This window comes from Clytia hemisphaerica, unplaced genomic scaffold (genome assembly GCF_902728285.1).
Source record: "Clytia hemisphaerica strain Z4C2 unplaced genomic scaffold, Clytia hemisphaerica genome assembly, whole genome shotgun sequence".
NCBI lineage: Eukaryota > Metazoa > Cnidaria > Hydrozoa > Leptothecata > Clytiidae > Clytia > Clytia hemisphaerica.
In genome coordinates, this window is record NW_027103262.1 from 1,660,024 (window position 1) to 1,685,047 (window position 25,024).

General features: G+C 36.6%; 2 protein-coding genes across 2 annotated transcripts in view; one reads left to right on the forward strand and one right to left on the reverse strand.

Moving 5' to 3' along the window:
- Positions 1 to 25,024, reverse strand: part of LOC136800498 (uncharacterized) — a 121,282-nt gene that overhangs the window by 9,798 nt on the left and 86,460 nt on the right. Inside the window, exons 70-81 of the mRNA XM_067057159.1 lie at positions 23,284 to 23,804; positions 22,869 to 23,014; positions 21,959 to 22,320; positions 21,298 to 21,680; positions 16,888 to 17,006; positions 16,286 to 16,719; positions 15,659 to 15,845; positions 14,790 to 14,968; positions 12,209 to 12,457; positions 11,516 to 11,772; positions 10,692 to 10,905; positions 8,893 to 9,094 (exon numbers count right to left, since the gene is read on the reverse strand). Coding sequence (XP_066913260.1) covers positions 8,893 to 9,094; positions 10,692 to 10,905; positions 11,516 to 11,772; positions 12,209 to 12,457; positions 14,790 to 14,968; positions 15,659 to 15,845; positions 16,286 to 16,719; positions 16,888 to 17,006; positions 21,298 to 21,680; positions 21,959 to 22,320; positions 22,869 to 23,014; positions 23,284 to 23,804 — 3,253 coding nt within the window. The remainder of the gene's footprint in view (positions 1 to 8,892; positions 9,095 to 10,691; positions 10,906 to 11,515; positions 11,773 to 12,208; positions 12,458 to 14,789; positions 14,969 to 15,658; positions 15,846 to 16,285; positions 16,720 to 16,887; positions 17,007 to 21,297; positions 21,681 to 21,958; positions 22,321 to 22,868; positions 23,015 to 23,283; positions 23,805 to 25,024) is intronic.
- On the forward strand, positions 1,709 to 6,024 carry LOC136800471 (microfibril-associated glycoprotein 4-like). The gene is made up of 3 exons (XM_067057133.1): positions 1,709 to 2,369; positions 2,828 to 2,982; positions 4,388 to 6,024. Exons 1-3 carry the CDS (start codon positions 1,844 to 1,846, stop codon positions 4,679 to 4,681), a joined length of 975 nt encoding a protein of 324 aa, XP_066913234.1. The 5' UTR covers positions 1,709 to 1,843; the 3' UTR covers positions 4,682 to 6,024.

Consider the following 25,024-nt stretch of genomic DNA (forward strand, 5'->3'; position numbering starts at 1 on the left):
TGTTCAATGCGATCGAAAAAATCTTTCCCAGCTGAATTCCATGATAGGGAATGTTTGTGAAGCTATTATAGTCATTGTTTGCACCAATATAAAGTTACTTCTGCAAGTTAGTAGTCTCCATCAACAGCTTTCGAAAGCAGCAAAATCGACAAAACTACTTGAGTGAAGTTTGTAAACAAAAAAGCAAGTTTCACACATTCATCATGCTCAAAAAGTATTGTCCGTTATTCCAATGTATGATAGAAGTCTATTCTAACACATTTGATGTTGGTTCCAAGCAGTATTCTTATTCTTTCTTCCCAAGAGTCACCAAATCTACTCAAAAAGCACTGTTTTGCAGTGCTTCCCCAGCCAAAAATGTAAACAAAATGGCTTCCGCCTCGACTTTTGTCCCGACACGCGCATCAACTGCAGCGCAGCGAGCGGCTCCAGAATTTGGCTAATAGATGATGATTATGACTTTTCTCTTCTTTCAGGCTTTTTTGTGTACAATGTTATTTTTTTGTTTTTGCTTCTGTGATCAGTTTAAAGAAGGAAAAATACTTATTTGAGTATTTCTACATGCCCTCCTTGTGAAAAGAATGATAATATTTTGCATGATTCCTTCTCCAAAAAGTTTTGTACTTGAATTTATTTCGTGAAACCTTTTGAAGTTTTTTCTGACCCAAATTTTGTCGGCCATGACACCTTCCCTGTCCAAATTGCACTCGGGCCCATTTTTCTAAAAAATTACGCGGTCAGGCGAAATTCCGTAATGTATTTCTTCCAGATGTTGAAAATTTTCCCGACCCTTCAGAGCTTTAGCGTGTCGGAAGAAAATTTCTACATCGGGTGCCAGATAATCCCTCCGGACACATTTGATGTTCCTCGTGACAATTCATAGTTTTACGATTTTATCACTCTTTATCACTTTTTTACGACTTTTTAATCAGCATTTTACCAATTTTGTAACATATGTTTTCACAAAGCTTTTTAATTTTTTAATTACATCTGATGATTGCTTAGAGCATGAAACTCCGAGTTATGAAATATATTTTTTGATTAAGTTTTTGATACAAAACCTGATACAAAAAATATCTTTTTAGCTCTTTCAGGAATAGAGCAGTTAGTTTTTAACTTCTAGAAACATTTCTTGCAACAAACCAAAACAGTGGACACCCAACTTCTAATTCATGATATTCATGACGTAATGTTTTCGACAGAAGGACCCCGGTTTTTGCCAGTAGTGGCAAATTTTATACAATTTTTGTCTAGTTTGAATTTGCCACTACTGGCTAAAACCGGGGTATTTCCGTAGAAAACATTACGTCATGAATATCATGAATGTATTCTTGTCATATGAAAGTTAAGATTACGTCATTTTCCCTTTCTGGAACACTCGAAAAAGCCGGAATCTGATTCCTGTCGTTAACCGGCTTTTCTGAATGTTTTGGTTGGTAACTTTATGCACATCAAAAATTAATGTACCGCAAAGCTTTGAATGGAATGTAAATCTTCAATTAGAATGTTTTGAATACGATGATCGATTGTGAATAGAAATAGATTGATAATTTAAATTAAATCTTTAAGAAGAAACAAGCAACATGCTGAATGGACCTACCTAATGATAAACGTCAGATAAAAATAGGAAAAAATGACAACAATTGTACAAAAATTCAAACCAAAAAACATTCAAATAAAGTTAAGATTACGTCAAATAAAGATTTTTCAGAATAGTTTCAATTTTTAATTAAATTTTTAGTGAAGTGAATAACTTTCTCAACAAAACACCGAAGGAAAGAACATTTTCAACTGAGGTGACAGCAAAAAGTTCAATTCAACCGTATTAAAGTCTCATCAAGCAATGCATATTATCATGCTCAAATTGAGCCTATTTGGCATTATATTATCATTAATAATCATCCAGGTAATCTTAAATCCACAATTCGCAAGCGCCAAGAAACTTATTACCATTGGTGAAAACAGGAAGACGTCGTTGACGCCATTTCATACGATGCACACAGTAAAATCTCAACAATGCTTTTCGAGATGTCATTACAACAAAAAATGTTACTCGATGGAAATTATACAAACAACATTATACCATTGTAACTTTTACGATCGAGGATTGAAATTTACCGACCTTAATGCTGAATCACCAAATACCAAAGTCTACTTGCAAGTAAGGGATTGTCAAGATTTGTATAATCTAGGAATACGTCATTATGGATCTTACGAAATGAGTTTGTTTGGTGATTCAACTGAATATTTAGTTCCATGTCATTTCGATTCTGATGGTGGTTGGATCGTGTTTCAAAGACATATCGATGGTAGAGTGGTTTTCAACCGTGGTTGGGATGACTACAAAAATGGTTTCGGAGATTTCAAAGGTAAGACACGTTTTGTTTGAATTTAATGGGCATTTAATCAATCGAGTCCCAAAATAAACTTGTAAGATATTTGTTTCCCATGAAAGATGTGTCCTGAAAATTTCTAGGGTTACTATGCAACAAGATTACATCAATTTTCTCTTGATTATACCCCTGTCTCCTTAAAATATGTGTTCTGGAGCTTTCTAGGGTTACCTAAACAACAAGAACCCGTTAGATGACCTTGATTGAACCCTTTTCTCGTCAGAACACATCATTATTTTTAGCTGATTAATTTTCGAAGATCAAATCAGAACAGATGAAAATTTCTAGCTGAAATATGCTCTCAGAACACATCGGAAAAAAGGTCCCCTCGCCGGCTGCTTTCGTTGCCTTCCCTTCCAACTTGCTGACTTCAGTCTTAAGAACAGGAAACCGCGTTCACTTCAGTTTCTTTTATCTTGAACCAAATTATACAGGAAGTTTTTGGTTGGGCAATGAGCTTCTCCATAAAATCACCAACCATCAAAAGCAACAAACCAAGATAGAAATTTCATCATTCTCAGGAGCGTCAACAACAGTGAAATATGGATCGTTTAAAATTAACGATGAAAATAATAAATACCAACTCCAGGTGAGTGCAATTTCCATACTAAACTCTTTCTTTTATAAGAACAATGAGGCTTCAGGTTCTTGAGAAAATAGAACTATTTGAGAACAATGTTAATGTCAAGTCTGAAATTTAAACTCAAAATACCTTAGCTCAAGAAATAAGCACAAGAGAATATTCTGATTCTTATAAGAACAAGTGTGGGTACATAATATACAGCTCCAGGCTTTTAGGTTTTACTCTTGGTCTATAGACACTGCTATATGCGGCCACTAGTGGCCCCACCGGGAATTCGCTTTTTAATCGGACCAAACATAATAGACTTTAATAGAAGTTTTTAACTAAATAAGTTTATCAATAGAGATTTCAAATAAAAAAATGTTTAAAACACAGCTGATTTGCTTAGGTTTCGAAACTCTCTATTGTTTCACTAAAACCCTAGTGCGTATGCGATGTATCCGGAGAAATTCTATATTCAAAACAAGAGCAGTGCGCATATCCCGAAGAGTAGGAGTTTTACGCTCGAAACGAAGGAAGATATGGCATAGCCTACTTTTAAGCGGAAACTCGTCAACTTGACCACGAGGCAATAGTGAAAATATCACGAAATTCATAAAAATCTTGAAAGATTCTGCTTGTTCAAGTATTTCCGCTTAAGACTGAAGATTGTCACTATAATTAAACTAGAACAAATTATTCAATTCTTTTTTTTAATGTGCATTTTTCGGGCATGTTAGGGAAAAATAATTCCGAGCATTTGTTCAAACAGAGACCATTTTTCATTGAATAGGACATCCAGAGTATACCACCAGATGATTGGCATAATAACATTGTGCAAAGTCAGTTGGCTATAAGCGCACATTTTTTGCTATCTTGTGGAAAACATGCCAGTGTTATTAGAGTCATTTCTTTTGGAGTGGTTAACTGTAAGACAGCGTGCACGATTGAATTTCAAGCCCGGAGGGCTCGATGCAAAACTCCAGGATGGGAAATGAAACCACTTATTTCCCATTCAGAACGCCCGCGCGTAGTTTTTACACAAACGCCGGATTGTAAGCAAAAGCTATCATTAAATTTCAAAAAATGAAAAGGATTAAAAAAAAAGAAACCGCTAGATACATCCCTTCGTCATGATTACGGCGTGTTATGTGCCCATTTTAGATGGGAAATAAGTAGCTTCAATTTCTCTTGCCTGAGAAGGGATAAAGTTTCGCCACTAGCCGTTCGGGCTTGAAACTCAATGGCGCACACGCTTAAAGGGAAGGGACGATATTCGTTATATTCATGACGTAATATTTTATACAGAATCGCACAAAAATCAGGTCGTTTGCCACTAATTTGGATTAAAAAAGCAACAAGGTTAGTGGTTAAAGCCCAGGCTTTTTTTTGGGTGCTATCATATGAATGTGGTGTTTTTTCTTTGTTGTAGGTCAGTGGACTGATGAACGGAGGGCTTAATGTTTTTGAAACGCAGTATAACATGCGTTTTACGACTTTTGATTCTGACAATGACTTGGCAAGTCACAACTGTGCAGAAATGTACAATCGTGGTGGATTCTGGTACGAATATTGTGGCATATTTAAGCCAAACGGCATTTGGTTGGAAGAAAATGATTCATATAAACCTATAGAGGATAGCTGGATTGGGATGAGGTTGTCCACGTTAAGCCCTGATTACACGTTGAATTCAACACTCATGATGATCAAACCAGCTGTCTTATGAACTGTTATCTTCTAACAAACATTTATGAATTTATTTACCGTTTCGGATAAAATATCAACGTGCTAAAGCACTGGGCTCAACTTCAGTGTACGTGTGGAAGTGGAAGGCCCAATTGTAAACACCTTTTTAAAACAGGACGATGGGCTCTCATGATAATAGAAGGCCGTTGCAAACCCAGGGTGATAGGCGCTCGTGATTAAGGAAGGTCAGTGGACTGATGAACGGAGGGCTTAATGTTTTTGAAACGCAGTATAACATGCGTTTTACGACTTTTGATTCTGACAATGACTTGGCAAGTCACAACTGTGCAGAAATGTACAATAGTGGTGGAGTCTGGTACGAAGAATGTGGCATATTTAAGCCAAACGGCATTTGGTTGGAAGAAAATGATTCATATAAACCTATAGAGGATAGCTGGATTGGGATGAGGTTGTCCACGTTAAGCCCTGATTACACGTTGAATTCAACACTCATGATGATCAAACCAGCTGTCTTATGAACTGTTATCTTCTAACAAACATTTATGAATTTATTTACCGTTTCGGAGAAAATATCAATTTTGCTTTTAATTTGCGTTCCGAGAAATAAACATGAGAAGCGTGCAGTTCAAAAAGGTTATCCAAGTGATGCTATTCACACGTCGGCAAGCTCTCAGCTAGTAACTTCTAGCAAATTCAAGCAACTTCGTCACAGTTCCATTAGCAATCTAAAGGCACACAACAGCAATTTATGAAGATTTCTGTAGAGAATACAGGATACTAAATGACGTGCGAGGGAGCACAAGACGAAATTATTTAAATCATTTTCTGTGCAAGAGAGCACAAGACGAAATTATTTAAATCATTGTATACAGTTTTATAAACAAGGTAATTTATGTAGATTTTCTGTGCAAAGGAGCACAAATGATTTTTAAATCATTGTATATAGCTTTATAAACAAGGTAATTTATGTAGATTTTCTGTGCAAAGGAGCACAAATGATTTTTAAATCATTGTATATAGCTTTATAAAATAAAGGTTATCGAGCAATTAGAAGAGGATGAGGGTATCTGAATATGAAGCATAACTCGAATTTTCAATTCCTTACGGTTTCTTCCAAACAGTTCAGTTTTCAGAGACAGTCTGGGCACCCAATTTTGACCTCCGGAGTTTGAAATTTTTTGTCCAAGGGATGTCGAAATAAGAGTTAAAGTGTAAATTAAAGGAGTAATGTATAATATGATAATGAGTATGATAATATAAATGTGATATGAGTAATGTATAATCATGAACATATAAACGACTGAATTCATCTCCTTTGTATTTTTGAAGATAACACTGCTAGCTTCGTTGCCGCCTCGTTAAAATAATAAAATGTAACAATAGATCTTGATGATATACCTCTTGGGAATACCTTGTTAAAACGTTAAAACTTCGACAAAAGTCTCTGTTGTTCTACTTTTCTCAAGTCTTTTATCTATATCATAACCAAGATACAGGCAAAATCATCGTCAGCTTGTCAAAATTCCGACTAATATATTTAAATTTGAATTTCAAAAGTATGGAATAATTTTAGAGAGTACGAGATTCAAATTGTGATATTCTTATGACAGGCTCTCAACTTTGGCATACTTTGTCATAAAAAAAAATTATTGGAGTGCCAAAAGGGATTCAAAAGTATACACGCAGTTGAAATTTTTGCATTTCAGCGTTGAAAAATGTTGATAAAATGCAAACTTATGAAAAAATCTAGAATAACTCTTTTGTGAATTACGATTAATGTTGAAGCTTAATCAATCCTTTTACCTAAGTAATTCCAAGAAATGAAATTGTGACGGAATATTGTCGGATTTTTTATACCAATTTTGAGATACAGGCGGCAACGAAGCTCTTTTCAAAGACACAATGGAAGATAGACGTCCAGTCGTTTATATGTTCATGGTATAATGATGAGTAGGTAATATTGTTTAACATATTTAGTATTTCGTACGTTTTTTTTAAGAGGCTTGGACCCGACTATTACTATTAGAGTAGTGAAATCTGTCTTGCACAATAATTGATGTGTCTTTTCTTTCTATCCTCTTTGAGTATCTCATTTTGGAGAAATAGTAAATAAATAAAGTTATTTTCGGTTCGAAGATAAGAAAATAACAATGTATTCATTCGCATGTTAATAGAATTTGCTAATAATGAACTCACTTGAATATAGCAACACAATCGACACCAAAAATGTTGTAACGTAACGGATCGCACGAGACTGGAACTTTAGAGCTTATTATTATGAGCTTTATTCATGACACCGAAAATTTTTCAAAGATTAATAACCGGGGCCTTAGAATCATTTAGAACTGACGAAGACCTAAAACACCTTCTTGATAGTCGAAAATTCTTTGAACCTTTAATCAAGAATTTGAAGAGGAAAAGTAGTGTTGAACGAAATTGGGACAAACGAGAGAGACAATTTCCGAAGTAGCCGTCTTAGCGTCCCTCGTTAGGAGGGCCCCCCAGCGGTTTGCGTGAATGCGTGAATGGGCTTTTTTGGTTGCGTGAATGCGTGAATTGAAAAAACTTGCGTGAACGTGAAAATCCATATTTCTATTGCGTGAATGCGTGAATCTGCCCTGTTTTTTGCGTGAACGCGTGAATTTTTCCTTTTCACAGCTTGTAGAAAACCGCAAGGTGCACACCTATCCCAAATTCAAGGGATGCCAGGTGAAGGTGCACAAAAAAATCAGCAACTTTTAAATTCTCTATTTTATGAAACGATTCATAATTTAGATGCGCTTTCTAGCAATCTAGACACCTTAAATTTCCAGATTTTTTCGCTCGGGCCAAACATGTATTAGCCCTAGAATCTTAAATAACTCTAATTTGCCCCCCTCGAAAGTGTTTGTCTAAGATAAAACCATGGTTATGCATGATGAGTGATCCAGGGCCAGCCAGGGCCAGAGTCACTGGGGGCAGGAGGGGGCAGGAGGCGGCCATGACTTCGCCACGTTTTTACAAATAAAAAGAAACTTATTTCAAAGAAATTTTTACCCATGATGTAGACTTTCGATAACCTGATTTCTTGGCAAAATTAGTCTGAAATAGAGTCGTATTTAAGCACATCAGAGGGTTAAAATAGAAATTTTCTCCTGTCGGCGCAAAACATGGTTGCGCCTCCTTAGTCCACTATCTTTTCGGCCCCTCCACGTTAGGAAATTAATTCGCGAGCCCTGATTAAAACCTTTCTTTTTAAATTTTTTGATCGCTTCGCTCGCAACAAATGTTCATTTTTTTACCTCATTTTACAAGCTATCAAGCGATCGTACCTTGCCTTTAACGAATTTAGACTACATTATTTTTCAATGGTGTTAAAGAGAGCATTTTTAGCCAAACGCGAGTGACAGAAATGCAAAAATTTCCTTTCTGCGTAAACTATGGTTGCGCCTCCTTACCCCTGAGCTAAGCATCATGGTGTCATACTCGAGTTTGTTTGACCTATTTTGGATTATGTTTAAGCTATTTTTGTACAAAAATTCCTGCTGCGCATATCTTTTCACTTACTATCGCGATACGTTAACTGCAGAAGCTTCACCTTTTACAAAAGAACGTGACAAGTTAGAATAATCAAATATCTTGCGTGATGGTATGTGACTAAAGTTGAAAAATTACGTAACGCTTTCTATTTGGGGGCTTCTTATGACGCTACCAACCACGGTGTACAGGTCTACAGGAAAAAATCACTACTGAGTTAAGTTTTTCTCAAGTGCATGACCAGATCCGGTCGAATAATTTCTCGAGTACAGCCTTGTCATACTTTTTTATGCAAATCGAACGTTTTACTCCAAAATGGCGGAAATTACGTAAATTACGTAACTTAGCGAAATGTGCAAGACCTCTATTTTTGACATTTTCCCCGATTTTTTCCGAAAATTTCCCCGATTTCCCAAAAAATTGGGTTTGCGTGAATTTCGAGAAAAACTTGCGTGAATGCCTGAATTGCGAAAATTTTTTGCGTGAATGCGTGGAAAAATAAGTTTGAACGCTACGCGAGGGAGGCCAGCGCGACAATTTTTCAATATTTTTTTTGGGTTAACACAAAGCAAGGTGTAGAAATGAGCAAAGAAAAGAAGCCCTTGAAAAAAATCCGCACCTTCCAGACCGTTCCCCTGCCAAGACGCTACACCAAAGAATTCCAGATCAAAAAGTAACTTTTGCCGAAGTAAAGTACAGTAATTAATATCTCACCATTTAACCATTTCTTGAGGTCATTCATGTTTTGATTTCGATTGTTGGGCAACACAGAGGAAGGAGCATATCCAGAAGACAATGCAATGACATCTCCATGATACTTTTGTGGTAAAACACGCTCTCCACCAGCTATGTTTTTCTCCACCACACTGATCATTTCGTTGATTTGTAAAATCTTCTCGTTGAAATGCTTGCACTCCTGAGTAAAGGTGTCAAAGGTAAAGAGTTGAAAATAACCGGACTTTTAATGAATCGTAAAATGGCAGCTGGGAAGTTGCCTTCTAATGGTTTCTAATAGGTGAGTTACCAAGGGGGCAACTTCTCATCTGCCATTTTAGTGGGGTTGTCTAGCATAATTTAAGGGAAAAAAATAAGATCCAGCTGAAACTTTCTCCAGACCTTCTCTATAGGATGGTTATGCCTCAGGAAAAATTCCCCTAAAATCCCACTGGTGGAACATCCTTTTTTTGGGACATTTCTTTTTTCCCCAGGCAAAACCCTAAGGGCAAAACTTTTTGAAAATTTCAAACTCATTTTTAGACAATATCATGTATACCATTCGAAAGCTCTCGAAAAACTATATAGAAGACTTTTAAACAGGTATAGCCGATTTCATTACCTAAGTCAAGATAATTCACGCAGAAGATGCTATATATGGTCAATTTTAGACCAAAATAACCAAAATGTGGCGAAAAGTGGAACTTGCGCATGAAATATCTCGAGTTAGGTAAGGAAATCGGCTATACCCGTTTAAAAGTCTTCTATATAGTTTTTCGAGAGCTTTCGAATGGTATACATGATATTGTCTAAAAATGAGTTTGAAATTTTCAAAAAGTTTTGCCCTTAGGGTTTTGCCTGGGGAAAAAAGAAATGTCCCAAAAAAAGGATGTTCCACCAGTGGGATTTTAGGGGAATTTTTCCTGAGGCATAACCATTCTATAGAGAAGGTCTGGAGAAAGTTTCAGCTGGATCTTATTCTTTTCCTACAAACAGCCTGTATTTTTGTAACACGACCACACTATTTTTACGGTTCACTAGGTCACTATACACCTATAGCAACTGAGCATTAACAACTTAAAAAAATGATTGCAAAAATGGTTAATCTTGGGAAACTTTCTTGAAATGAAAAAAATTCTGAAAATCACAGCAATTCTGAAAAAGATTCAAAAAATGATGAAATACACTAATTTTAGTACAAAGTACTTTTAGTCTGTACACCACCTTTTTAGTATTTTGGTACTCTGTGGTACTAAAATATTTTTTAGTTTTTGGATATACCACCACATCTCTAAACAACATGTCTAAGATTCTAGTACCGACCCCCCCCTCTTTGTATATACTTATAATAAAGAATTTAATTCAATGCTGCAAAAGAAGCTTATTATGAAAGAAGTATTCAAAAATAACGCATTTGATTAAACCACTGACCTTTATATATCCCTGGACCAAGCTATATCCGCAATCTTTGATTGGAGTTTTTTGGAATTGGTACCCGAGAAGAAGCCATTGCAATGTCAAAAATTAACGTCTAACGGCGCTACATCATCAAAAGTATTTGAGGAAAAGTAGACCTTAGCGCTCTCGATGCATTTACACCGCTATTGAGTAGTGCCGCCATTAGGGTACCACTTTTCAAAAAACTCCGATCAAAGATTATGTTTTGCCGGTATTGAGAAACTTGGTCCAGGGATGTATAAAGGTCAGTGGATTGAATATAGTTTCACAAAAAAATAGGAAAGTGGTCAGTATGGTCACAAATAAGTGGTCACAATTTTCTACCAATTGGCTGAACAAACCTTTTTCCAGAACATCTTTAGCATGTCTTTAGAGCCAGTCAGCGGTTCTTTTAAAATGATCTGTTCTGGAACGTTCTCTTTGCATTGTAAAAGGTTCTCGTACAATGATTGAACATTAATTTTTAAGGGCTGGATTATACGTGACGGTAAGATGGCTGTGTTGTTGTTAAGGTTGGTATACACTGAGCTCAAATCTTCACAAAAACGTTTGGATCTGAAAAAAACAAAAAAGAGACTGTCACATGCTTAGAGTCAGTTGTTCTTAATTTTTGAAAAACGGGAAATTTCCACGAATTTTAAAAACCACAAACGATTTGGAAGTGCTCTAAGCTAGGTTGGAAGGATAAAATTTTAGCTTTGAATTTTAACACAAGACTTAAGACTAACCTTAGGATCTGAGGGTCCAAAATATTTTGACCATGCTTGTAGCTTTCCACGAAATCTAAAAAATCGTTTTCCTAACTTTTTTTTACACTCTTACCGGGTAATTGATCCTCACTAAAAAAAACTACCCTTATAATGGGTATTATTATTTGTATGGGTTATACAGCGTGTCCCGAAAAAAACGGTCAAACCTTTATATAAAGTTAAATCCTCATAATTTATGCTTGTATACTTGACATTTCAATCTCAAAAACCTATTCAATCATCTTGAGAATTGAATATCTATTGATTGAACAAAGAGTTTTATTCTTATTTCAATTATTCCAGTTTAGATAATGAGTTTCGAAGATTTTACACTTTATATAACAATTTGTCCGCTTTTTTTTGGGACATACTGTATTTTCCTGGGAAAATTTAAACACAAAATCAAAAAATATTACGTTTCGGTGTGGATAAATCTCAGCCATTTTGTTTGGCAAACTTCTAATTCAATTGGAGAATTTTCTTGCAACCATTTGGTGAAATATTTATCAAGCCAAGTTGCAAAGTCACGTGGTGGAACGTTGATTGGTGGAATAGGGATTTGTATTGAACCAATAGAAAGTGATTTGATAGCATGATTGGCAGCTGGCCGACAAACAATGTCTAAAGCTAATTCTCGGATTGGGTTTGGCTCGTTTTGGAAACTGTAAATTTCCTAAAGAAGAAGTAATAACAATAATGACTGCGTGAATGCTTTTCTGAACAATATTGTTGAAGAAATGGAAAAATGTTTTCATCATATTCATGACGTAATGTTTTCTACAGAAACACAAGACTCGAAATAACGATTTCAAGTGGGTCGTACAATATGTCCGATCAGGGTTGCTTCAGCTTGAAAATTATGATTTTCTGGTCGGACAAGAAGCTATTTGGGGCTATTTATGTCCGACCGTTATTTCAAGCCCTGGAAACAACCCTGTTTTTGTACACTCTCTTAGGATTGGCTTGACATACAACGTTGTTTTAGCATTCATATCACGTTCCTAACATTTACGTAACCTTAAACAGACGTAGAAAGAATTTTATCTTTTTAATTTTCTGCAGGACTGCTACTACTAGGAGTCGTGAGGTTTGAAAAAGGTTTAGCCTACCTCTGATAGAAGGTACACAATCTCATGGTATAGAAAGTTGTCTGTTTTTCCTTTCTCAAATTCTCCAATTACATAATCCACCACTTTGAGAAAACCATCGGATGCGAGCGGAACAAGCGATCGCTTCGATGCACAATCAGCATAAAGTGACGTCACATAACCGTCTAAAACACACAATGTGTACACCAGCGTCCGCAAGTCTAGTGATGAGCCCTCTTGTAGTATTTTCCAAACTCTAGCGGGGATTCTCTGTAGAAAATAAGAGATACCGTAAAATTTTGAAAGAAAGGAAGTCAAGTAAGTTTTTTTATAAGCATAACGTTTATAAGTTTATCGAGAACTTTTGTGAAAAAATAAGCATACCATAAGCATATCAGTGACCTTTACCCATTGGTCATGTGTTGTGAAATTTTAAGATCTTTCAAGATCCTAAGTAGATAGAGATAGATATATGCCCTCCGAATTATTTGGGATGGGTCCTACTCCGAAGGAGTAAAAATCACAGCGCTGAAAGACAATCGACGCGAGCTGTCAAGCCTTGGCGTATACCATGAAACTCGAACGACACTGGGAGAGCGATGCTCACGCGAGGTCGAACTTTGTGAGTGCCAAGGCACGTCACAATGCCAGTCTTATCTACCCAAGTCTACCCACACTCATATATTATATAGTAATGTAGTAATGGTACCCAATTCTCCTCACATGGCATGGGTTGACCCGGGCAAAGGAATATTCACTTGCCAAGCGAAAAGTAGCGACACGGTGGGTATATTGACTTCCAAGCCCGAAGGGCTAAACTCGAGACTCCAGGATGGGAAATGAAGCCACTTAATTTCCCATTCAACAAGTGATACTTTTATGGACCTACCTGGTTATGCATTTAACACATTTATAATTGATATCTACGTGAGGATATGAACGTTAAACAATCATTCAGAACACAAATAGTGACGATTTATTAAAATTAGTCCTTTGTTTCTTATTAAAAAAACGTTTAGAAACCAAAATTTCATGCCCTTGAAATATTCTTTCATATTCAAGACTTCGTTAGCAAAAAACATCTATCTCATCAAAAAATTGAGTAATTTGGCTAAGAACATTGATGTATGCTTATTAATAGTGATTCTTATAGATAAACATGCGTTTTTTTAGCCAACAAATCTTTTTTGCAAAAATCTCCCTGAGCCATCTTTTACCTATGATGGTACACTACTTTCATGCAAAAAAAATCAACGATCCAATTTTTCACAAAGTCCAAAAAACCCGTTGTTTAGCCGTTTTTTGGCCCAAATTTGCCCTAAAACATTTTTTTTTTCAAAGATTGGACTCCGTCACATTCGAGGGTTTAAAGTTATGCATCTTTGTGCAAAAAGTCATAAAGAATGAAAGAACCAATCTCGACAAAAGCTAATACCTAAGTAATTGATAATGTGCTTATAAAAAATTATCGAATTTGGCCAGTTTTTCTATAAAAAAACACGCAAAGCAACCAAAATGTCATGGCTAACACACATATTCTTTAAAAGTAAGCCCTCATGAGCAAAAAAAAATATATATCTCATAAAAAAAATTGTATGCTTATTAATAGTGATTCTTATAGATAAACATGCGTTTTTTAAGCCAAATAAATTTTTTTGCAAAAACCTGCTTGAGCCATCCTTTACCTATGATGGTACCCTACTTCCATGTAAAAAATCAAAAAAATTTAATGATCCAATTTTTCACAAAGTCCAAAAAACCCGTTTTTAGCCGTTTTTGGCCGAAATTAGCCAAAAAATTTTTTTTTCGAAAATCGGGCTCCGTCACATTTTGGCCACCACCATTTTGCACCTTTGTACCAAAAATCAGATGATTCCTATGATTCAATCTCGAGAAAAGCTGGTAACGAACGGACGGACGGACGAACGGACAGAGGTGAATTTATAGGACCTCCACCCCACCGGGGTAAGTCCAAAACGCCCGCGCGTGGTTTTTACACAAACGCTAGATTGAAAGTAAAGTCTATCGCTTGATTTAAAAAAATACAATCCTCAAAAACAAAGAAACCAATAGATACAATCCATCGTCATAATTACGGCGCGTTCTAGGCGCGTTCTGGATGGCTTCACTTTTTCTTGCCTGAGAAAGAATAGAGATTCTACTCTAGCCATCCGGGCTTTAAACTCAATGGGTGGGTAACGAACTCGGGCCTCCCAGGCTCGAGTCCAGGATAATAGCCATTATACCACTACCTTTTACCAAGTATCCCAAGATCTCAAGTATTTACACTAAACCAATAATATTCTTAATTGCTCATTTTTAACCTTTTGAAGAATGTACTGAAAGATTTCAGGATAAATAAGCATATCACAAGCATAACATGAGATTGATTCCTAAATATAGCTAAGCTTATTTTTCACGTATCTTTTCAACTGTATATCAGCTAGACTACCGATGATAATGAATGTATGGTTAAAAGTCGATTGTCAGTTTCTTGTTAGCTTTAAATTTGCATATTTTAAGTCTGTTGTAAAATAACCTGAAGAGCAAAGAAAATACATACGAAAAAACTTCTGATTCAGAGACAGGCCAATATACTAACCTTCAAAGCTTTTGTGATGTTGAAGTGTAAACATTTCGTCCATGATAATTCATCGCATAGATTTGTCTGTTTTTCGTCAAAAGTGATAGAATCCCAATTGACCGTTGTACATAATCTCAATAAGGGTTCGTTAATATTCCTTGTATCGTTTGTAACCAGAGCTACTCTCCATCGCACACCTGTGAGTATGAAAAAAAGAAAAAGAAATCTTTTGATAATAAATCCTCGACTTAAGGAAAACACCCCCCCCCCTACTACAGGTATTGAAATAAAAAAGTCCTTTTTTATGCATCATTCATTCGAGGTTTTTGCCAACTACCTTATCGGGGAAAAATGTCGGGGGCAAGTGACGAAAATTTTGAGCGGGTGACGAATTTTTTCCCCGATATTTTATCACCCGACCAAAACTTTTACTCGATTTTTTTAAACCCCAAACAAAATTAAAATCTAAATTTTTCACACCTTTATTAACCGAAATTAGTGCTTTAAACGTCGAATTACAACATCTTCTTTCGAGCAAGTGAAGGAAACCATTTTACTTGGACAATTTAGTTGGGAGAAAGTGACTAAATAGTGATTTTGGTCGGGGAAAAGTGACGAAAATGCCTCTAGGTGACGAAGTTTTTCCCCGACGAAAGAAAACCCCGACTAAATAAAACTCCGACATTCTTTTCCCCGATAAGGTATCACACAGAATTGCCCGTCAAGGGGAAATTAAGAACGCCTTAACTATCCCAAATTCACAAATTTGAATTTCAAATGATAGACTGGTACAACCTTCTTATCCAAAATAAGGCAAAATAGTATATTTTATCGAGATTTGATCTTCTAGTACTAAGTGACCACGGCAACAACATTCATATTCTTACCATCAATACTTTGTTGACGAAGTCTGAACAAGCGATTGTATAACGAAGACAAATGGTCTTGGTTAGTCAAATGAATATTGTCAATAACAAGGAATAAATCGTGTTGTATAGCTGAGGTGAGCGAGGCATCAATCGCATCTCGATCAGCTTGACTCATACAAATGTAGTGTGGTTTTAATTTCTCCTTCTGTAGATATAGTGAAGATATCGAAAAGAATTATCAATCATGTCTCCTTTATATGCAATTTTAATATCATGTAAATTTATATTCAAATGTTAAAATTTCGTTGCAGCTCCGTCTGTAATTACAAGAAAACACAGCCTCTTCAAGACAAAACCTGTCTAACATTTTGCGGTACGGCTAGCCTCGACCGTTAGGTGGAAATGACTATATATGTCCATTCTAGAAATCGATATAGAGTTATGTAGTCTTGTTCTAACTTAGCACAAACGGTTGAAACAAGGTTCATCTCTATCGTCCGCATAACGCAAATATGCTGTTGAAACAACGTTATGTTGTATATACCTCGACTCTAGTTTCATATCTCATTAAATTTTTCCTATAATTAATTCAATATTTAGGAAGATATTTTCTATTAAGAAGGTCAAAAAAGAAATGATATTTACCTCTGCATAAGCTTGTAGATGATCCATGTATTGCGCACACTCCATCTCCCTGCTTTTCACAATCAACAAAGGCTTGGCAGAATCAAACGAAGCGAGACATTCCATCAACCCAGGGAAAGTAAAATCATCCATAATTTCTCTGGTCCATTTCTTCAATGCAAAACTCAATCTATCCGGACGGAGTGCCATAATGGCCAAAACACGCAGAGCCGAAGATGAGTTAAGCGGTAAGGGTGTCTCTTCCGGGCGTGTTGTTTCTGACCATTCCTTGATTGCTCCTGATGACGTAGAGAGATCTTCGACAAAAGATTTAAAGGGTGGGAATTTTTCAGCAAAATGTTGGAGCATGTTGTATTGAAAAGGTGCTAGCCAATCAGGTCTGTTAAATGGAGTCACGTGGGTACTGAAATCGCGCTGTGATTGGTTATATAAATCTAAACGATAATGGATTTATTGCATTTTTTAAAATAGCCATTGTTTGAAGGGACAAAACAAGCACCTTAAGATCGGGCGAGCAACAAACAGGGGTGCTGTTATGAAATAAAACTTGTTATAAAAGATTGTTTTGGTAGATTTGATTGGTTAACCCAAGGGAAAGTTACCTTTAAAGGAAAGAAGAATTTCAATGAAATTTTCATTAACAATATCATTTTCTTCTTCGTTTTTCAACATCAACATGTAAACCAATCGAATCACTTCGTAATGATCACGTGATGTTGTCCTGTAAAACCAATATTCAATTTATGGGATAATATTTCAAGATGCTACGATTTACATATCAGTGAGGTTTTAACAGTATTGATACTGACTTCAGTGAGTTTGGAGGGAAAGTTCAAAATTAGACATGTTTATGGCCTATGTGCAAGAGTACAGAAGCGGGCTCTGAAAAAAATGTACAACACAGTGCTGTTTCAACAACATTGTTTCAATGTTATAATAATAGAGACTATGGACGTTATGGCCATAGAAACAAAGCTGTGTGCAAACTGGGTGAGAATTGAAAGAAATCTGGAGCAAGTAGAAGAGTACACGCTTTTTTTTATAAGAATGGTGTAATAAAATCAGAAGAAGCTAAACAGACTTACGCGAACGTCACAAAGATAAAAGAAATAGATATAAAATCTATCGTCAAAGAGCAACAACAACAAGAACAACAACAAGAACAGCGTGAAGGACAATTCAATCCAGGGAAAAGAATATAGTTTTACATAGTCTTCGAGGCGAGGACGAAACTGACGAAGAAGGTAGTGCGTGCGATACCAAAGAAGTCATCAAACTATTTACGAACATCTTTGGAGCCGTTGAAAAACATATCTTCAAAAATTTCAAAACAGCGCATGAACGTATCGGGAAGAAAATCAGTGACAAGAACCGACCATTGAAAGTTACTTTCTTTAATAAAAAACATAAGGAACGAGTTATGAGTCATCTACACAGGATAAAGATCAATGCACCTAGCTACAAAATCGGTGTGACCGAAGATTTCACAAAGACGGAACGAATGAAGATCAGAGAAAATAATGAAATCGCAAAGAAACGAAATGAAGAGATGAGCGAAGAAAGCAAAGATTTCATCTGGCGAGTGAAGGGAAGTCCCAGGACAACAAAAGTACGACATTCTAACCCCGCTTTAGAATGTTTGTGAAACCAGGTTGATCTTGTATCAACTTTATTATTTTATTGTATCAACTTTAGTATGTAGTCGTTGCGCAACACATACTATATTAGCAATTTGAAAAGACAATGGATTTCTCATACAGCTCCAGGGTCCGGGATCAATTGGTAGTCCCTAACAGGGATAAGCCTTTGATTACCGGTCAAGCCCCTGCTTTTCTCGATCATTCTTCTCTCTTTGATTCCACCTTGGGATCCAATGAAGGTGAGATCTTAAACCCCAATGGGAGGGTCTCTCCAGATAAGATGGAACCTGATCAATCAAAATCAAAACCAACAAAACTTTTAAGATGTTCTAACTTCTTAAAAATCAGTACTTTTAACGTTCGCACACTAAGCGGACCATCACAACTTAACGAACTTGTACTCTCCATGTCTAATAACTCTATAGACATCATTGCTCTTCAAGAACATCGAATATTTCACCCTGACGATGATTTAATTTACGATTCTATTTCTTCCTCCCAACTTATCACCTCATCTGCAACAAAAAACACGGTTAACGCTTCTGTTGGTGGGATTGGCTTTCTTCTTTCATCTAGAGCAGCCAGCAACTTAATAAGAATTGAAAAAATTACACCTAGAATCGTGATTGCTGAATTTTCCAGCAACCCAGTTTTAACAGTAGTGTGTGCCTATAGCCCCCACAACAGTGCTCCCGAGGAAGATGTCGAGGAGTTTTATTCGTCACTTAAAAACTTGCTTAGCCATATTCCAAGGCATAATTTTCTCTCCATAGTCGGTGATTTTAATGCCAAACTTGCCTACCCTGATGTTCCTTTTTCATTTGACAAGGCCACAAATCGTAACGGTGAACACCTTTTAGATCTTCTACAAGAATTTGACCTTTTTTCCTCAAATAACTCCTTCATGAAATGTGCTAATCATCTCTGGACCTTCAAATATCCAAACGGCGATAAAGCACAGATCGACTATATCATTTTCCGGAAAAAATGGCGTAATAGCATACAGGACTCAAGAGCATATTCTTCCTTTGCTACTGTGAGTACTGATCATCGCATCGTATCTTCTAAGGTCAAACTTAGTCTTCGCTCTTCCAAACCTTCAAAACCTAATCCTTTAAAACAAATAGATTGGAAAAGGGCCTCTACAAATCCTGAAGTCTGTAGCATGTTTGGAATTGAGGTCTTTAACCGTTTCTCTACTCTTTTCAACGAAGAATTGACCAAAGATAATGTTGAGCTAGCGTACTCTTGTCTTAAAGATTCCACAGAAAAAGTTGCCCTAGAGCAACTTCCAAGAAAACAAAAACGAGCTAAATCAGACCCAAAAGAATGTCCCTTAGTCAAGAAAGCAAGAGAAAATCTAACAAAAGCTTCCTCTTTGTATAATGCAGCACCAACGCGGAGACGCAAGGAGCAACTTAACTCTGCCAAGATTAAACTTGACGAGGCCTACCTAGAGGCTCAAGTTTCTTTTATTGATACTCAGCTGAAGGACATGTCTGAGCAATTTTCCAAAAATTCTCATCGCGATGCTTGGAAAGTAGTACAAAAACTAAGTGGCAAGAACTCAAAACCGTCCATCCAGCTGAAAGGTGGCTCGGATAAAAAACGCTTAGATAATTGGTTACAGCATTTCAAAAATCTTTTAGGTAAAAAACCGGTGTTAGCAACAAATAACTTTCTTCCACGAGAGCAAATTTCTCCCCCTCTAGATATATCTACTTTTTCTTTTTCCATGGAAGAGTTGACAAAGGTCCTTTCCACAACAAAATCATGCAAGGCCCTCGGTCCAGATAACATACCACCTATTATCTGGAAGGACAGAAATTTTCATGATATCCTTTTAAAGCTTTGCAACCTCGCGTTTGAAGACAAAGTTTGTACAACACACTGGTTAAAATCGACCATCGTTCCAGTACCAAAAAAGGGAGACCTTAGTCTTGCCACAAACTATCGTGGTATCTCTCTTCTCCCAATCGCAGCAAAAATCTATAATAAGCTTCTTCTAAATAGAATACGGCTTCATGTTGAACCCATTCTTCGTAAAAATCAAAACGGTTTTCGAAGTGGTCGTTCTACTTTAAGCCAAGTTCTTGCTCTTCGACGAATCTTAGAGGAAGCTAGAAACTTCAATCTTGAAGCAATTTTGATTTTTGTTGATTTCAAGAAAGCCTTTGATTCGGTTGATCGCGACTTAATGTTTGATATTCTCTCTCTTTACGGCATCCCTCAAAAGATCATTGATGCCATAAAACTTCTGTACACTAATACAAAATCTTCAGTACAAACACCTGATGGTGAGACTTCAACTTTTTCTATTTTAGCTGGTATTCTCCAGGGTGATACCCTTGCACCATTTCTCTTTATTCTAGTTGTCGATTACCTTATGCGCGTTTCTGTTGATAAAATATCTAGCTGCGGTTTTCTTCTTCAACGTAGGCTTGGTCCACGTAATCCTGCCGTTCATTTAACAGATACAGACTTTGCTGACGACATAGCACTTATCAGCTCTACCCTAGAGGATGCGCAAAATCTTCTAATTGCTCTTGAATCTGCTGCAAACTGTACAGGCCTATACCTCAATGAGTCCAAAACCGAATATTTGACTCTTAATGTTAACGAATCATCAGACAATATTAAAACAATATCTGGTACAAACCTACGAAAGGTAGAAGACTACAAATATCTTGGTTCTTACATCTCTTCTTCTGAAAAAGACTTTAAAATTCGCAAAGGTTTAGCTTGGAGTGCATGCAATAAGCTGCATAGTATTTGGTCATCTTCCTTCATCGACTCTAGTCTCAAAGTTAAAATTTTCAAGTCAACTATTGAGCCAATTCTTATGTATGGTTCAGAAACCTGGTCCCTTACCAAAAAGTTTGAAAAGCAACTAGACGGTACCTATACCAGACTTTTGAGAAGGGTTAAAAATCTCTCTTGGATTGACCATCCAACAAAACGCACCATATACGGTTCCTTGAAACCAATCTCCCTCCTCCTTAAAGCCAAGCGCGTTCAATTTGCTGGTCATTGTTTCCGTGCCTCATCTGAGGTTATTTCCACCCTATTGCTTTGGAAACCTAAACGTGTGGCTCAGAGATCGAGAAAACTTACCTTTCCGGATGTGGTGAGCAGGGATACAGGCCTTGATCTTAGCGACCTGGGCACTGCTATGCGCAACCGCGACTCCTGGCGCCAGCGAGTGGAATCCATTGTCTCGACTGCGGTCGAGCAATGATGATGATGATCAACTTTATAGATAGGATTGTAAATAATAGTTGATATTGATTAGCCTCGAGCTAAGTACACATTGTACTACTTTACATAAACTTTAAAGAAAAGAAACAGAAACATGAACATAAACATAAAAACCTTTTAAGTTTCATAAAGAATCGTTTTTCGAATTCCTTCAAAACCACTTCAGCGTTCTCTTCCTTCAACATATCAAACGATCTCTTGGTGAATACAATTTCGCTGGATAACAAGTGCGCCGCGTTCGCATCATAAACAAGATCTGTGTCAGGTGTTTCGTCATCTTTAACATCAGTTTGGGTTTTGAACCCTTTGTCTTGAATGATATTTTTCAATGTGGTAATAAAATCGCCATAATTGAACTGGTAATAACTTCCAAGGCGACATATAGAGCGTTGAAGGAGAAATAATTGTGCCAATATCTTGGAGAAGTAATCATTATCAGCCATAAGTTTCTTACATTCTTTATATTCTGTTTGAATGATGGTAAGTTGTGTATTTAGCTATAAACCAGAAATAATGAGTAATTGAATCAGAGCGGCGAAAAAAGCATGAAGGAAACCAACTAGGGTACTCTAAAACTTTAACAATGGAATGGGCTATTCCAGAAAAAATTTATACCCCCTATGTTGAGGAAGTGACCCCCTGGATCTTTCTTTTACTATTTCTTAAACTATTTCTGTAAAAGCGAATTCTCAAGTCAATATATTTTTTCTTAACGTTCACATTAACATAGTTGGCGTGAATTGAAAAGAAAACGTTTAAAATACAGCTGGGTTACCTCCTTTCGTTTCAGAGCAAGGTTTTGTAGTTTCTCAGTGTTATTCCACATCTCGTGTGAGCCCTGACATTTCTGTATTTCATTCATGAGGTTTCCATTAATGGAATCTAGTTGACGAATAATCGTCAAACCCGAATACAAAATATGCCGCCAATAATCCAGCACGTTGGGTGACATCAAATCTAGTGAAACTTGTTGGACGTCAGAGCAAAGAAGATGTTGCGTAGGTCGTAAATCAATCACTGTACAAAGACTGTAGAATTCTTTTGGGATGTTGAAATTATACAGCCTGTTGATCATAATGAGGCGGAAATTCTGGCTGTATTGCAGCCTGTGACCGTTAAATTTGATGATTTGTTTCCCTGAAAACACAAAATATGTGATTGACGGTTAAATACAGTTGAATCTCTCTAATTCGATCTTCGAGGTAAAAAATTTACATTTGAATTAGAAACATTCGAATTAGAAAGAGTAATTCAAAGCCTTTTCCAGTTGAGAGGACAATGTTTTAGTTTTACAGAAAGATTCGAATAATAGAGATTCGAATTAGAGAGAGGGTGTATACTAAAAAGGGAGCGATTGGTCAAGGTGCCAGCGCCTGAAACCAGGGATCCTCACTGCATCTATTGTCCCGCTCTAGATAGCCGAGTCGGATGGCCGTGAACGCCGTGAAGACAATCGGTAGACTGTCTAAAAGTCATAGATTACTGGGCTATCCACGTAAAAATAATGACTCTATAAAAACGGATTTCAAAAGGGGTGTGTCCCGAGAAGTTCGGAAAAATGCTCGAGAAGCACAAATGCAATATGTTGTCTGGAAAGACTGGAAAATCATTAAATTGATCTCCAAAGGTAAAATGATGGATGGTATAAACTAAAATCCGGCACAACAATACACCAAAAATCTTACCATTGCCAACTTCGTTGCTCGATGACGTCATCAATAGATAAATGAGCGAATGAAAGATGGGATCGATTTCGTTGTCAATGTTTTTAATGGTAACCATGGCACCGTTAGAAATGGCCCTCTCCAAAATGTTGATGAAGTTAGAATCTCTGCGAGAAAGAATTTAACCAAATAAGAATGGATCTAGCACCCTGATGTTTTAAACATATTCTTTTTATGACTATAGAAAGGAGGCGGGCTTCTTATGCTGACAAAGAAAAATTAATTATATATTTCTCGAAATTTGTGATCGCACGGCGTTGGAAAGGTAGAAAGTTGTACTTTACTTTTGTTTAAAAGGGACGTTGTTAGAATGTTAGAATAACGTGTACCTCTAAGCATCTAAAAAATATAAAAGGGTAAGAAAAATCCTCTTTACCTTTGAGCATAATCCAGTTCAATGATTTCTTGATTCTCTAGCCGTATTTCTTGCAAGCATCCGTCTAATCTGTGTTCAGGGTCCATGCAATAAACAGCACGTTTCAAAGGAGTGTTTAACAAGACCAAATTCTGAATAACATCCCAATTAAAGCCTTGAGTCAACCACTTCCGTAAAGTGTCTTCGGAGACTAGACTCTGTGCAACTTGATAAAACATATCGTGGTATGATAACTGAGGTGGTGTGTCTGTTCTGCTCTCCGCGGTTGTGTCTCCTTTAGCCCTGTCTTTCTTTGATCCAATAATGATGTTGTCTCGCTGTCCCAAATCAACAGGCATGCCTTGGTTAACCAAACATTGGTACCAGTACTCAGTCAGCATTTTGCTACGAAAGCCTTCATCGTAAGGCCCCATATACACTGAAAAAGCCGAAGCTAATAGAACTTCACTGCATATGTTAGTTGTGTATTGGTCGAGAGATTCCAATGTGTCTTTCCAATCTTCGGTAAGACTTGATAAGAGCTGTGGTGTGTGGAGAAAGAAATTTTTAGATAAGAGTGATACCGTTTGCTTACTCGTTAATTTTAATTTACGAGCTTTTTCAGAATGAATTGACACGAATGTGGAGCAATATTAGTTAGAAAGAAGGAAAGAAAAAAAGCACAAAATCGAACACATTATAACAGTAGGTAGCACTGGTCTGGAATCAAACATGTGTCTGAGATGAAACTAAAACCTTTTTAATTGAAAACTATTCATTCTCAGGACTCAATCTAAAGAACATAATAAGGTAAAACAGAAGATAAGACAAGACATAGCTGGGAGACCCGTCTACTCTGTTCGTGTGATTTTAAAGTATAGCATTTAGTTAAAACGAATAATAATATAAATAACAGAGTAGCCGGGTATTTTTGTATAGATGCCAAATCTGGTCGCAGAATTTTATTGGCTGTTAAACAATTGTTGAAATCACGTGATATTATTGTTGTTTTGATTTGTGCGCGAACCTGATTGGCCAACCTTATCAACGGCTTTTTTGGCACGAAATTCAAACCAAATGTAAATGTATGTACCAAATGTATTTGCTGACATTCTTAAAACTTCAAATAAGTTATGCTGTATTTTACTCTCGGATGATATTTCCACCAATGGAGAACGCTTTGTAAATGTCAAAGAAGCAGTAGCCCGGGCCCCAACTAAATCTTTTCTTATAGACTGGATGGCGCGATTAAGTGGCCCCGTAGTATATAGAAATATGTTTTCGCTTAGGCGGACTGTAAGACAATCCGCCAGATTTTAGTTGTTTTTGGAAGGTAAAATCAGTACGATGTGATGTTTTTATTTGAGAATAAAGGATTACAAATCTGTTATTGATGTTTGTTTCTCATCCTTAATCATATTTTTCAGCTTTAAGTAATTTTTTTTCTTTCAAAATAGCGACCTTGTCAAACGCTCCTAGTCTACTTTACTGGACTCAGCATCATCAAAAATTGTCAAAACGCAAAGTTCAGACATAAGTAGACTCTAGTCTAAAGAATCAGAGGATATAGCTGTACTTTTTGCAAACAATTTGCGCGCAATTTAAATGCCAATTTGCTCCTTCAGTAAGATGACTTTTCAAATGGATCATATGACTTTTGTAAAATTTTTAAAACGACCTTTATGTAAACAAAAATATACAATAACACAAATTTCCAAATGTATGTCTGCTATGAAAGTTATGCATGTTGCTTGTCAGAACA

Bases quoted from the DNA above. Each gene is read 5' to 3' on its own strand.
- LOC136800471 (XM_067057133.1), top strand. From the start codon at position 1,844: ATGCATATTATCATGCTCAAATTGAGCCTATTTGGCATTATATTATCA. The intron at 2,370-2,827 runs GTAAGACACGTT...CAAATTATACAG, and splicing joins TGGTTTCGGAGATTTCAAAG to GAAGTTTTTGGTTGGGCAAT. The intron at 2,983-4,387 runs GTGAGTGCAATT...TCTTTGTTGTAG, and splicing joins ATAATAAATACCAACTCCAG to GTCAGTGGACTGATGAACGG.